Here is a 15,285-nt window from a genome sequence, read left to right on the forward strand (position 1 = left end):
AAGTATGCCTAATTTTTAGGTATATTTGAGCTTATGTTATATCCTTCACTTGTATCCTCTTTGTATATAATTTAGTTGTGCATGTCTAATGACACATTATCTGTATGTAATATCGGCTGCATTTCAGATAGTTGTTTAAGTGTCAGGTTGTTCCAGACCACAGCAAATATTACCTAGCTTGCCAAAGATTGTAATACGTCTATTAAAAGAAGAAGGCCTGCCGTTTTGTTTAACTTGGACACACACATCTATACCTTTGGTCATTACAAGCCAGTACTTTCCAGGAGTTATCTCACCTTCTGAGTAGCCTCTGATTTACTAATGGTTACTAATGTTGGAAAAATGTGTACAATAAATATTACATTTCAATGAAGATGTGCTTCAGCCTGCGACAGTCATTTTGATAGTAGGGTGTTATAGGTAATATAGACGCTTACGTCATGTGTTGTCTTCATTATAACACTTATATAGCTTTTCAAATTTTGCGGCTCCAGAGAGATTTTTATTTTTTATTTTTGATCCAATATGGCTCTTTCTACGCTTTGGGTTGCCGACCCCTTTTCTAGGCTCATCCAGTCAGCTACGCATATGTCAATAGCTGTGATCCAACGAGTGGTTCATCTCGGGTCTCGACTTGGGCCAGCTAACACCTCTCTTAGACTAGTACCTCTCCAGAATTTAATCATGGTCACCTGGTATGTTCTTCAGGCAGAACATCTCAAATTTACATGGGACCCAATAGATTTTAAAAGGAATTGTTTGTAGCATTCAAAACCAAAATGTACTACATCATCTGATTTATAACAACATTGGCGAAATGCAGATTTAATAATACAAGCTTTGTAAAAAAAAATGTTAGTGTTTACTTTAGTTGTTTGCAATAACACATTTTTAGTTCTATAACCCATTGCCAAAATATCAGATTGGGACTTGAAAACGAATCCGATCTGAGGTTAAAAAAAAAAATTGGAATGGGATTGGGGACTATCCATGTTGATTGGGACATCCGCAGTATTTTATGTGAAATCTAGCTGCACTGCTAACCTGGCGAGGACCCCCCTCACATTACAGATTCAGAATCTCAATGCATCTGCCTCCTGGTTGAATAAAGGTCACCAACTAATTAATGGTTATAAGTAGGACATAACTATTTGTCCACAAGTCATTGTCCATTTGTAGGGAAAGCTTGTGGTTGGAAAACATGGCTGCTATCACGCACAATATAAACATCTAGTATCAGCTGCACCAGAGTGGTACTGACAATACCGGTAACTGTATGGACAAGGTTACAGTATTTACCGTATTTCCTTGAATTGCCGCCGGGGCGCTTATTAATTTAAAACCTCTTCTCACTCCGGCGTTTACCAAGGGCATGCGGTAAAGGCAAGCATGCGTTAATTATTTTAAAACCTCTTCTCACTACGGCACTTACCAAAGGCATGCGGTAAATTTAGGCCCGCGCTTATAAATTTGAGTGTGATGTAAGGATACCATCATGAAAAGCACATTTAATAAAAAAAACGTTATTATGGTCTTACCTTTACTTATAAATGAAGTCCATGTGCAGCTCCTTCTGATCAAAAGCATCGATAACTTGTTTATAGAAGACTTCCTTATCTTTCTTCAGTTTTAAAAGTCTCTGTTTCGATGGAGATCTTCCTTTATTACCTCCTGCTTCAATTGAAAGTCCAGTTTCGAAAACTGTTTTATTTTAGATATGTAATCCTCCATGTTAAAAGCGCAAGTGAGAGGAAACAATAAACGATCGCTGCTCACTCTTGCTGCTTGTTGTCACTTCTTCCGCAGCCGAGTTGTCGCAAGAAGGATCACTAGCGCCCTCTACCACCAGGAGGCGGGAGTCATTTAACGACTCATATTTGACAGACGCAGCTACGGTATATTAATAAAACATAGCTGCTTACTGTTCTTTTCAGCATATTCAATAGCTTGGACCTTAAATCCTAGTGAATAACTCTTGATCTTTTTCCCTTTATGCGATTTCAAATGATTGAAATCAGCCTCCTCCATTTTGAAAATGATGACAGGTGAAGTGTCACTCATGACGTGACGAGTTTGACCCGGGGTAAAATCTAGGCAAATGCTAATTATTTGGCGAAACGAGTTCGACCTGGCGGAAATTCTAGACATGCGCTAATAAAAATAATATTTTGCCAAACGAGTTTGACCTGAGCCGGCGGTAATGCTAAGCATGCGCTAATTATTTTGCAAAACGAGTTTGACCCGGCAGTAATTCTTGGCAGGCGCGTACTATATACCCGGCGGCAATTCCAGGAAATACGATACTCATTTCTTTGGGTCAACCTAATTGTGAGGCATTCCCATGAACTGGCACAGGTCAGTTTGCATTCGTTTGGTTGAGATCAGGTAAATCCTGATCAACTTTTACAGCAGGGTGTTGACAGCACACCAACATTGGGTTTGACTCAGTAGTATACCAGGCAAAAGTCACCCCAACCAAAAGATAACGAAATATTTTTTGGTAAAGTCCATGCTTAAATACCATAGCAATGTGAACTAAACCATAAACAAGGCTTAAGGAACAGGTCTGAATTAGAGGAACAAATCCAATACCATAATTTGTAGACATTCCTATGTTTTGTTAGTAGACAATGTTCTTTGTCTCTTTCCCATACAGACGTGAAGAATGGCTTAACGTCAGCAATGACCAATGGCAACGACGATGGAGATGGCTGCTATGTCAATGTCCAGCGTCCCTACGGGCTGGAAATGTCCGCCATGACTGCCTCTGTCAAGACTCCCAAGGCGGACCGACCACGCAGCAACACATCAGAGGCAAAGCTCGAGGCAAAGAAGCGAGTTATCCGCATGCTGGTGGTGATTGTGGTCCTGTTCTTTCTGTGTTGGATGCCGCTGTACTGTGCCAACACGTGGCGAGCTTTCGATGGCAAATCTGCCAAACGAGCCCTCTCTGGAACGCCTATTGCTTTTATCCATCTGCTCAGCTACACCTCTGCTTGTGTCAACCCCATCATCTACTGTTTCATGAACACCCGTTTCCGAAAGGCTCTGCTCACCACGTTTTCCTGTTGCTTCGCCCCTTGCCGTCGCCATCGTCGCCGCCGTCACGGGCTTCGGGACAACGAGGACGACGCTACGGCCATGGGACCCTCCATGTCCAAGTTCAGTTACACTACAGTCAGCACTATGGGAACTTGCTGAGGCTGATTGAGGTAGTTCCAGCACAGATCATCTATCGTGTTTAGACAAAGGGATGGAATTTGCCGTGATGTAGCATTAGCAGCATAGAATAGCTGTTCTTACATTGTAAATACCTTCGTTTCTATATAAAAACACATCAAGACCATCAACTCTTGCATTTTGTAACTGGATTTGCATTATTGTAATGATTTTATTCCATACATTTCAGTTTGTTGTTTTTATGTTTGTGACTGATTCAGCTGCCTTGTGTATTCTGTATACAGTAAGTGCCTGCTTTTTTCCAATGATAAACATTATCCCGGTACAGTGCTTTTAAAAGAAACTGCAAATCATGAACAATTTGGGGTAATTAATCTAAACGTGTGGTCTACAAGGATCCATGAGGGTGCCACTAAGCGCAGTGTTAAAGGCCTACTGAAACAAGATTTTCTTATATAAACGGGGATAGCAGGTCCATTCTATGTCATACTTGATAATTTCGCGATATTGCCATATTTTTGCTGAAAGGATTTAGTAGAGAACATCGACGATAAAGTTAGCAACTTTTGGTCGCTAATAAAAAAGCCTTGCCTTTACCGGAAGTAGAAGCCGATGTGCGCGTGACGTCACCGGTGTGAGGGTTCCTCACACCAGCAGCGCGAGCGATTCTGACCGAGGAAGCGATAATTTCCCCATTAATTTGAGCGAAGATGAAAGATTCGTGGATGAGGATAGTGAGAGTGAAGCACTAGAAGAAAAAAAAAATGAGGAGGGCAGTGGGAGTGATTCAGATGTTATTAGACACATTTACTAGGATAATTCTGGAAAATCCCTTATCTGATTATTGTGTTACTAGTGTTTTACTGAGATTATACCTGAAAGTCGGAGGGGTGTGGTGACCGCCAGTGTCTCTGAGTGAAGCCATGGAGGAGCCAAGAAAGTCGCAGCTGCCTCTTTGACAGCTGCAGGAAGAACGACATAAGCTCCGCTCATGTTTACGGTAAGAGCCAACTTATTACCACAATTTTGTCACCGAAACCTGCCGGTGGACATGTAGTAGAGAAACATGTTCGCTTGACCGCTCTGTTCCATATTAAATTTTCACAACAAACAAACAAACACCGGCTGTGTTTGTGCTGCTACAGCCGGCCGAAATACACTGCTTTCCACCGAATGCATTCTTCTTTGTAGTCTCCATTATTAATTGTATAAATTGCAAAAGATTCAGCAACACAGATGTCCAGAATACTGTGTAATTATGCGATTAAATTGAACAACTTTTTGCCGTGAGTGGTGCTGGGATAAAATGTCCGCTATAACCAATAATGTCACAAGCACGCGTCAACATAAGCGTCATCATTCCGCGACGTTTTCAACAGGACACTTAGAGGGAAATTTAAAATTGCAATTTAGTAAACTAAACCGGCCGTATTGGCATGTGTTGCAATGTTAATATTTCATCATTGATGTATAAAGGCTTCACGGTGGCAGAGGGGTTAGTGCGTCTGCCTCACAATACGAAGTTCCTGCAGTCCTGGGTTCAAATCCAGGCTCGGGATCTTTCTGTGTGGAGTTTGCATGTTCTCCCCGTGAATGCGTGGGTTCCCTCCGGGTACTCCGGCTTCCTCCCACTTCCAAAGACATGCACCTGGGGATAGGTTGATTGGCAACACTAAATTGGCCCTAGTGTGTGAATGTGAGTGTGAATGTTGTCTGTCTATCTGTGTTGGCCCTGTGATGAGGTGGCGACTTGTCCAGGGTGTACCCTGCCTTCCGCCCGATTGTAGCTGAGATAGGCGCCAGCGCCCCCCGCAACCCCGAAAGGGAATAAGCGGTAGAAAATGGATGGATGGATGGATGTATAAATTATCAGACTGCGTGGTCGGTAGTAGTGGGTTTCAGTAGGCCTTTAAGAATCGGCCACCAGTTACTCTGTAATTTAATTTATCACAAATATACTGTGCATCTTTAGTAAACTATAATTGTAATAATCATCTGAAAATAAAACGGCATATGCACAAATTCTCCACACAGGAAAAATTAACGATCGATATAAAAGAGCTTTTCTTCCTGTTACTCACATACACTGTACACAAAGATGGGTGGTATGACCTGAAATCTACATTTCCATATATTGCAGCCTCCTGTGATAAGAATTTATTTCACAATATAGTATTTGGTATGTAAATAATAATAGAACCATTTCAAAATGAGCAACAAAAGGCTCCTAACCTATTTGGTAACAATTATGTAATTTCAGCTTGTATTATTTTGTCAAAACTATTATTAATCTACTTGCAAAGTTACTGTTGATATATGGTTACTTTCGGTTATAACATGGTTATATTTACACTTAAAAAAAAAAAAAGTACTTAGACCTTATTCTTCTGTTTGAATATTGGTTTTGGCCGATACTACAAATTTAGGTATCGATCCAATGCAAAGTAAGTACATGGGCAGTATTGATAATAAAGCTTTTACTGATACCTACAATTTCCAAGATTATTTACTTTTGATCACAATTTTAATCAGACCAAGAAACAGGATGCCGATATAAAAATGTCAATTAAATATTAAAATTTTACTGGCTCTGATTTAAATCATTTGGTTTTTGCCCTTAAAACTCTCCTGTGTTCGGGGACTAATTTCCCGAGTTTGTAAACAATAACAAAAGAGACAAAATATTTTTTGATAGCAAAAAATATCGTTCTAACGACGGTAGAATCGACCATACACTGATAGTATACTTGGTATCAGTACTGTCGATATTTGTATCGATCCGCCCACCATTGTTTACATTCCAGAGCTCTAGCTCAGCAGTTAGCGTATTTCCTACAATGTGTAATGTAGCATGTTTAGCAATTGCTCATCTTCTAGCGATGAGATTTGTAAGAAACGTTTTTTTTTTGTTGCGGTGGGGGCGAAGATTGCTGCTTTAGAAGTGGATTTTCACTGTGGAGGGACATTACAGGCTAGCGAGGACTCTACATTGCTGTGAAGACGTGTTTGTTCGCTTGTCACTGTCAAATTTTGGGGACACAGCTAGACATCATGATAGAATGATGGTATTTAAATCTCTATCGTAGGCCAACATTATTATTTATAGTGTATATCAGGGGTCACCAACCCGGTGCCCACGGGCACCAGGTAGCCCGTAAGGACCAGATGAGTCGCCCGCTGGCCTGTTCTAAAAAAAGCTCAAATAGCAGCACTTACCAGTGAGCTGCCTCTATTTTTTAAATTTTATTTATTTACTAGCAAGCCGATCTCGCTTTGCTCGACATTTTTAATTCTAAGAGAGACAAAACTCAAATAGAATTTGAAAATCCAAGAAAATATTTTAAAGACGTCGTCTTCACTTGTTTGAATAAATTCATTTATTTTTTTTGTTTGCTTCTTATAACTTTCAGAAAGACAATTTTAGGGAAAAAATATAACCTTAAAAATGATTTTAGGATTTTTGAACACGTATACCTTTTTACCTTTTAAATTCCTTCCTCTTCTTTCCTGACAATTTAAATCAATGTTTAAGTACATTTATTTTTTTTATTGTAAAGAATGATAGATACATTTTAATTTAATCCTTCATTTTAGCTTCTGTTTTTTCGACGAAGAATATTTGTGAAATATTTCTTCAAATTTATGATTAAAATTCCCCAAAATTATTCTGGCAAATCTAGAAAATCTTTAGAATCAAATTTAAATCTTATTTCAAAGTCTTTTGAATTTCTTTTCAAATTTTTGTTTTGAAAAATCTAGAAGAAATAATGATTTGTCTTTGTTAGAAATATAGCTTGGTCCAATTTGTTATATATTCTAACAAAGTGCAAAATGGATTTTAACCTATTTAAAATATGTCATTAAAATTCTAAAAATAATCTTAATCAGGAAAAATTTGTAATGATGTTCAATAAACTCTTTTTTAAATTTTTTTCAAAAAGATTCGAATTAGCTAGTTTTTCTCTTCTTTTTTTCGGTCGGATTTTGAATTTTTAAGAGTCGAAATTGAAGAAAAACTATGTTCCAGAATTTAATTTTCTTTTTTTTTTTCCTGTTTTCTCCTCTTTTAAACCGTTCAATTAAGTGTTTTTTCATCATTTATTATCTACAAAAAAACTTCCGTAATAGAAAAAAATTTATGATTTTTTTATTAAAGGTAAATTGAGCAAATTGGCTATTTCTGGCAATTTATTAAAGTGTGTATCAAACTGGTAGCCCCTCGCATTAATCAGTACCCAAGAAGTAGCTCTTGGTCTCAAAAGGGTTGGTGACCCCTGGTGTATATCATTTATATCGCACAATCCCAACTTTACTTTGTTACTTTCTAAGAAGGTAAGGACTTTACTTTGTTACTTTCTAAAAAGATAAGGGGTAGTCTCTTTCTATATGTTCTGCTTTGGTGCTAAAGTTGTACTGAGCAGAAAAAGGCTGTAGTTGTAAACGTCAATCAAAGTCAATTAAAATCAACTTTTCATAGCTGAGGATTTTCTTCTAGACAGCAAACTCCTCCAGACTGAACCAACAGCGCCTCCACTGGTTACAGCCAAGCAGTGTGCATCATTTTATATCAATGTCTTCATCAATGATCCGTCAATCAATCGCACAGTCCAAGGGGCCACAGCAAGTTCAATTTTGTACGTCTATCTAAAACCGGGGTAGGGAACCTATGGCTCTAGAGCCAGATGTGGCTCTTTTGATGACTGCATCTGGCTCTCAGATGCATCTTAGCTGACATTGCTTAACACCAGACCTGGGCAAATTAAGGACCGGGGGCCACACGTGGCCCGTTATGCTTTTCAATCAGGCCCGCCAGACAATCTCAAATAATCTTTTTAGATCGTCAAGATGGAAATTGGGGCTTCACGGTGGCAGAGGGGTTAGTGCGTCTGCCTCACAATACGAAGGTCCTGCAGTCCTGGGTTCAAATCCAGGCTCGGGATCTTTCTGTGTGGAGTTTGCATGTTCTCCCCGTGAATGCGTGGGTTCCCTCCGGGTACTCCGGCTTCCTCCCACTTCCAAAGACATGCACCTGGGGATAGGTTGATTGGCAACACTAAATAGGCCCTAGTGTGTGAATGTGAGTGTGAATGTTGTCTGTCTGTGTTGGCCCTGCGATGAGGAGGCGACTTGTCCAGGGTGTACCCCGCCTTCCGCCCGATTGTAGCTGAGATAGGCGCCAGCGCCGCCCGCGACCCCGAAAGGGAATAAGCGGTAGAAAATTATGATGTGCAGTGATGTTTTCAAATTACCGTGAGTCTTAAACCATACAAAGTATTTTAATGGTTGAAATATGCTCTTTTGCATGATATACTAGTTACTATGGTAATATAATTAGTTACTATGCTAATCTAATTTATTACTATGATAATCTAAGTCACGGCAGCTCAGACGAGGCACCAAGCAGTGTAGGTGGTGATGTATCAGATACATCAGATTGTAAGTGTTTTTTTACCCTTCACTTTCATATTTTCCTCTGTTTGTTGCAGTTTTGTTGCGTTTTGCTTGATTGTAAAATATGTCGATTGAGAGGGGGTGTGACATTCATATGTTGTCAATATTCAGTGTTTTATCGTTCATAGTTAATATTGTAAATCCCACATTCCTCATTTTCATGTACATTCTGGGTGTCTCGTTCAGTAAAAAAATGTAAAATTCCATTCTGTTTTTAAGACAGTCTCTCATAACTTTTTTAGCATTCAATCAGACATCATTGTGAGTTTTTGTGTTAGTGTTCCTAAAAATCAGATATACCGGCCTCCCAGACACATTTTTTTCTCCAAATTTGGCCCCTTGAGTTAAAATAATTTCACAGGCCTGCTTAACACAATTTGTAATTAATAATTCCGCTGGTAATCACATTGTTCAAAATAACGTTCAACATATAAAACATTCTCATGCATTTTAATCCATCCATCCATTTTTGTACTGCACCTGTTCAAGAAGTCGCATCAATGGCTAGAAGTATTTTATTTATTATTGGTTAGCTTCAGAATAAAAATGTTATAAAAAAAAAAAAAGACTTATTATACTCTAAACATGTTGGTCTTACTTAAAAATGCAGGTATTTAGTTGTATTCAGTGTTAAAAAAAATATTATACGGCTCTCACGGTAATACACTTTAAAATATTTGGCTTTCATGGCTCTCTCAGCCAAAAAGGTTCCCGACCCCTGATCTAAAATGATGATCAACTAGATAATTAATATGATGTATTCATTTCAGCCATGGCAATTCAGGCAGTCTGAGAGGGGTAATCTGAAATAGAGTTATGAACTGATTAGGAATGGAATGGCACATTAGGAATGATCTAATAGTATCAAGGACTGTTTTTTTTGCATTTATAACATCTATTGGGTTATTCTGCTTTTTTTCTCATGGGAACAGCGAGTTTGCAGCAACCTTTAATATTTAACTGCGTCACTGCGGGTATCATGTAGTTAATTGTAAATACATATGTTCAGGGGTTTTTAAGAAGCTTCATGTCCCTGCAGAACAAAGACATTAGCTTCTTTATTACATCCAGGCTACACGTGTAATGTCTTATTGCTAAAGCTGGTAGATATTGGTTTCTATACTGTAAGCATGTAAATCCATTAATTCCACACAGGGTCAAAATGGATCACAGGTTAATAAGGTTGTTCTTATCCAAGATCCTCATTGGACATACAGTATAGGACCAAGTATGGAAGCATAGAAATGCAATATCGACTATGTTTATAAGTGACACTTAAGTTGGGTTTTTTTCCCCCTCCCAGAGAGCTTTTGAGAGACTAATTTCCCTGTGGTGTCACAAAGGTTGTGTGATGTAAACACCCACTCTGGTTCATCCACTTGCCACTCAGGCTGAAAATCAGCTTATTACATTTCTGGCGAATCGGTGCCACTGATTTGCTCTTTTCCGTCCTGACTAAGTCATACTCAGCCTGGATGTGATGTGCAAGCAATCTTATTGGGTCTTCCTCAAAATGATGATGAAAATATGTTGGGTTGAACATTTCTGCAAAGAGATTGAATATTTAGATTTGAACTAACTTAAACAATTCCGGTTCCGATTCCTTGTTTCGAGTCCAGTTCCTAACGATTCTTGATTCCAATTCTTAAAAAAGGCAAGGTCATCATAAAAGTTTGCATGGTTTGAATGAAGGGTGCTACCCATAACTATTTTGGATTAAATATCCCATTTATTAACAACATAAAAATGTACCTATTAGAAATAAGAACCTAAATACAAACATATAAATTATCTACGTGCTAAACTAACAAGGAAATTATTCACAGACTTAAATAAATTTGATAAAAATATCTCAAAATAAAATTAGAAAGAGACTATTTAACCATATTCTCACATTTATTTATGTACTTACTTTTTCTTTTCATTGGGGTGTTTTAATGTTAAAGGCCTACTGAAACCCACAACTGCCGACCACGCAGTCTGATAGTTTATACATCAATGATGAAATATTAACATTGCAACACATGCAAATACGGTCTTTTTAGTTTACTAAATTGCAATTTTAAATTTCACGCGGAGTATCCTGTTGAAAACGTCAGTATGTTGACGCGTGCGCGTAACGTCTCGGATTGTAGCTGACATTTTTTTCCAGCCCAATCCCAGCTATAAGTATTCTGGACAACTGTGTTGCTGAATCTTTTGCAATTTGTTCAATTAATAATGGAGACGTCAAAGAAGAAATATGTAGGTGGGAAGCGGTGTATTGCAGCTGCCTTTAGCAACACAGACACAGCCGGTGTTTCCTTGTTTAAATTCCCGAAGGTGAAGCTTTACTATGGAACAGAGCGGTCAAGGGAACATGGTTCCTGACCACGTCAATCGGCAGGTGAGAAAATTGTGGTGATAAGTTGGCTCTTACCGTAGACATGAGCGGAGTGTGCGTCCTTCCTCGTGCACCTGTCAAAAAGGCAGCTGTGTGGCTTACCTCAGAGACACTGGCGGTCACCACACCCGTGGGCACACCCCTCCGACTTTCAAGTACTATATAATCTCAATACAGCACTAGTAACACAATAAGAAGATAAGGAATTTTCCAGAATTATCCTAGCAAATGTGTCTAATAACATCTGAATCGCTCCCGCTGCCCCGTCTTTTTTTATTTTTTCTAGTCCTTCACCCTCACTAATCTCATCCACGAATCTTTCATCCTCGCTCAAATTAATGGGGAAATTGTCGCTTTCTCGGTCCGAATCGCTCTCGCTGCTGGTGGCCATGAGTATAAACAATGTGAGGAGCCCTACAACCCGTGACGTCACGCACACATGGTCTGCTACTTCCGGTACAGGCGAGGCTTTCTTTATTATCGACCAAAAGTTGTGAACTTTATCATCGATGTTCTCTACTAAATCCTTTCAGCAAAAATATGGCAATATCGTGAAATGATCAAGTATGACACATAGAATGGACCTGCTATCCCCGTTTAAATAAGAAAATCTCATTTCAGTAGGCCTTTAATGTTATTCCAATATTGTGTTGAGTGGTTTGAAAACTTCATGAAAAAACATTCACACATATTTTGTTTGAATCAGATACACTATATTGCCAAAAGTATTTGGCCACCCATCCAAATGATGAGAATCAGGTGTCCTAATCACTTGGCCCGGTGAATAAAATCAAGGACTTAGGCATGGAGACTGTTTCTACAAACATTTGTGAAAGAATAAGCCGCTCTCAGTGATTTCCAGCGTGGAACTGTCATAGGATGCCACCTGTGCAACAAATCCAATCGTGAAATGTCCTCGCCCCCAAACCAAAGTTAACCTTATTGTGACAAAAGTAAGGAGTTTGGGAACAACAGCAACTCAGCCACCAAGTGGTAGGCCACGTAAACTGACAAAGAGGGGTCAGCGGATGCTCAAGCTCAAAGTGCAAAGACTTTTCAGTGGCTACAGAGCTCCAGATGTCATGTTACTTTCCAATTAGCCTTTTTTACAGTACGCAGAGAGCTTCATGGAATGGGTTTTCATGGCCGACCAGCTGCATCTAAGCCATACATCACCATGTCCAATGCAAAGCGTCGGATGAAGTGGTGTAAAGCACGTTGCCACTGGACTCTAGAGCAATGGAGTGATGAATCATGCTTTTCCATCTGGCAATCTGATGGACCAGTTTTGGTTTGGAGGTTGCCAGGAGAGCGCTACATTTCAAACTGCATTGTGCTGAGTGTGAAATTTGATGGAGGAGGAATTATGGTGTGGGGTTGGTTTTTCAGGAGTTTGGTTTGGCCCTTTAGTTCCAGTGAAAGGAACCTTGAATGCTCCAGGATACCAAAACATTTTGGACAATTCCCTGGTATGGCACTTCAAGTTCATATGTGAGTAAAGGCAGGTGGCCAAATACTTTTGGCAATATAGTGTATTTGAATTAACTTCCTCCATTTATTTTTTGTTGACAGTGGCTATTTCTTCTTTGTTGGCGCCAACAATTCACTCTCCATTGACGGCTATTTCTTCTTTGTTGGTGGCGGTAGCGATATTTTTTTCTTCATGGGTGGTTATATCTTTCGATCATTTTGTTGACCTGAAGATGATCTTCATTCAGTTAGCCGAAAGGATGTGTCTTTTGCAGTGGACATTTGTATTTTTGGATATCTTTTAAAAACTTTATGGAAAATAACATTTACACATGTTCTGTTGTAGATATGTTAGATTGTCTGATGCTGATATTTTGAGGTGACTTCGTTGTTAGCAGCAACAATTTCTTCTTTGTTGGCAACAGGTACTTCTTCTATGTTGGCGGCGGTTATTTCCTATTTGTTTTCCGGCGGCTAGTTCTTCATTGTTGTTGACGGTTATTTATTTTTTGTTGACTGGGACTATTTCTTCTTCGTTTGTAGTGGTTGTTTCCATATTGTTGCTGGCAGCATTTTCTGCTTGGTCCGTTGCAGCTATTTCTCCTTTGTTGTTCTTCCCGTCGGGCATTGAAACTTTGATTGATTGATTGATTAATTCAGACTGTTATTAGTAGATTACACAGTACAGAACATATTCCGTACAATTGACCACTAAATGGTAACACCCGAATACGTTTTTCAACTTGTTTAAGTCGGGGTCCACGTTAATCAATTCATGGTAAAATAAGGAATCAGAATGAAAACATTTTAACGATTCTGGGAGAATCAAAATATAGATACTCAATGCTTAAACGCCTACTGAAATGACATTTTCTTATTCAAACGGAGATAGCAGGTTCATTCTATGTCTCATACTTGATCATTTCGCGATATTGCCATATTTTTGCTGAAATGATTTAGTAGAGAACATCGACGATAAAGTTCGCAACTTTTGGTCGCTAATGAAAAAGCCTTGCCTGTACCAGAAGTAGCAGACGATGTGCGCGTGACGTCACTGGTGTGAGGGCTCCTCACATCCTCACATTGTTTATAATCATAGCCACCAGCAGCAAGTGCAATTCAGACCGAGAAAGCGACAATTTCCCCGTTAATTTGAGCGAGGATGAAATATCCGTGGATGAGGAAAGTTAGAGTGAAGCAATTAAAAAAAAAAAAAAAAAGGCAACGGCTCCAGGCGGCGGCAGTGGGAGCGATTCAGATGTTATTAGACACATTTACTAGGATAATTATGTAAAATCCATTATCTGCTTATTGTGTTAATAGTGTTTTAGTGAGATTATAAAGTCATACCTGAAAGTCGGAGGGCTGCGGTGAACGCCAGTGTCTCTGAGAGAAGCCAATAGAAGAGCCAAGATCCCAGCTGCCTTTTTGACAGCTGCAGGAGGAGGTCGCATAATCCGCTGAATTCTCCGGTAAAAGCCTATTTAATATCACAATTGGTTGATGTGTGGTAGAGAAACATGTTCGCTTGACCGCTCTGTGTTAAAGCTTCACAACAAACAAAGAAACACCGGCTGGGTTTCGGTTGCTATAGGGCAGCTGCAATCCACCGCTTTCCACCAACAGCATCGTTCTTTATAGTCTCCATTATTAATTGAACAAATTGCAAAAGATTCAGCAAGACAGATGTCCAAAATACTGTGTAATTAAGCGATGAAAAGAGACGACTTTTAGCCGTGAGTGGCGCTGGGCTGAAATGTCCGCTCCAACCAATAACGTCAACATAAGCATCATCATTCTACGACGTTTTCAACAGGATACTTCGCGGGAAATTAAAAATTGCAAATTAGTAAACTAAAAAGGCCGTATTGGCATGTGTTGCAATGTTAATATTTCATCATTGAAACAGTAAAGATACCTCCAAAAGTACTCGTGCAGGGATAAAACTGTCTCTGTTCAGCATGCTCATCACACGCTAATCAGTCATGTTTGGCCGTGACTATGAGTTTGGCCTTTCCAGAGTCCTCGCTCAGTCTTGTCATTAATATGCTGTTGGTTTCACCTGCCTCCCCCATCCTCCCCGTGCGGACCACACATAGCCGTTATCAGGTGATTGATTTCTCACACCGACGCTCAAGCTTCCTGCTTGATGAGGGCATTGCTTCTGTTTTGCATTATTTGTGCCCATTTCTTGGCCTTATTGGAAAGTGTCGCTGACATGTGGACAAATGGTGCAGGCGCGCTTTGGGGAAATGTTGCTGGGGAATGATGGAGGTGCTGTCTAGAGGAGGTACACTGCAAGTGGGGGGGAAATAACAAGGAGGATTGGAGCTTGGACTGTGGTTTAGCAGCATCATCTGGAGCAGAAATGCCTTGACTATTATGCAATTCAGTGCATAAGGTAATAAAAACATTTAATGGTTTTGGGGGTCCTCTAGGAGCAAATTGCATTCATTCTGATATGCCAAATTTGAGACACAATTTTGGCATTTTGATCTTGGATTCTTTTTTGGTTTAGTATTTATTAGAGGAAGCGCATCTGTTTTGCAATAAACTGAAAAAAATAAATAGTGCTTGGAAAAGACCGGAAGACATCCCCAGGTTTACAACAGAAAGTACCAATGATTGTACACACACAATAGGTGTGGTGAAATGTGTCCTCTGCATTTGACCCATCCCCTTAATCACCCCCTGCAAAGTGAGGGGAGCAGTGGGCAGCAGCGGTGCCGCGCTCGGGAATAATTTTTTGTGGTTTAACCCCCAATTCTAACCCTTGATGCTGAGTGCCAAGCAGGGAGGTA

The 15,285-nt window shown here is 39.6% G+C and overlaps 1 protein-coding gene across 2 annotated transcripts in view; it reads left to right on the forward strand.

The window, feature by feature from the left end:
* Positions 1-6,705, forward strand: part of cckbrb (cholecystokinin B receptor b) — a 95,196-nt gene extending 88,491 nt beyond the window's left edge. Inside the window, exons 5-6 of one of the 2 annotated variants that reach the window (XR_009802907.1) lie at positions 2,657-3,566; positions 3,611-6,705. Coding sequence is in view for 1 of the 2 variants with exons in the window: in XM_061879180.1 (XP_061735164.1) it covers positions 2,657-3,201 (545 nt within the window). In the remaining variant the exon portion in view is untranslated. Of the gene's footprint in view, positions 1-2,656 lie in introns of both variants that reach the window. The other variant, XM_061879180.1, reaches the window with a different exon arrangement.
* Positions 6,706-15,285: the final 8,580 nt, after the last annotated feature.

Source organism: Nerophis ophidion, linkage group LG19 (assembly GCF_033978795.1).
Source record: "Nerophis ophidion isolate RoL-2023_Sa linkage group LG19, RoL_Noph_v1.0, whole genome shotgun sequence".
NCBI classification, from domain to species: Eukaryota; Metazoa; Chordata; class Actinopteri; order Syngnathiformes; family Syngnathidae; genus Nerophis; species Nerophis ophidion.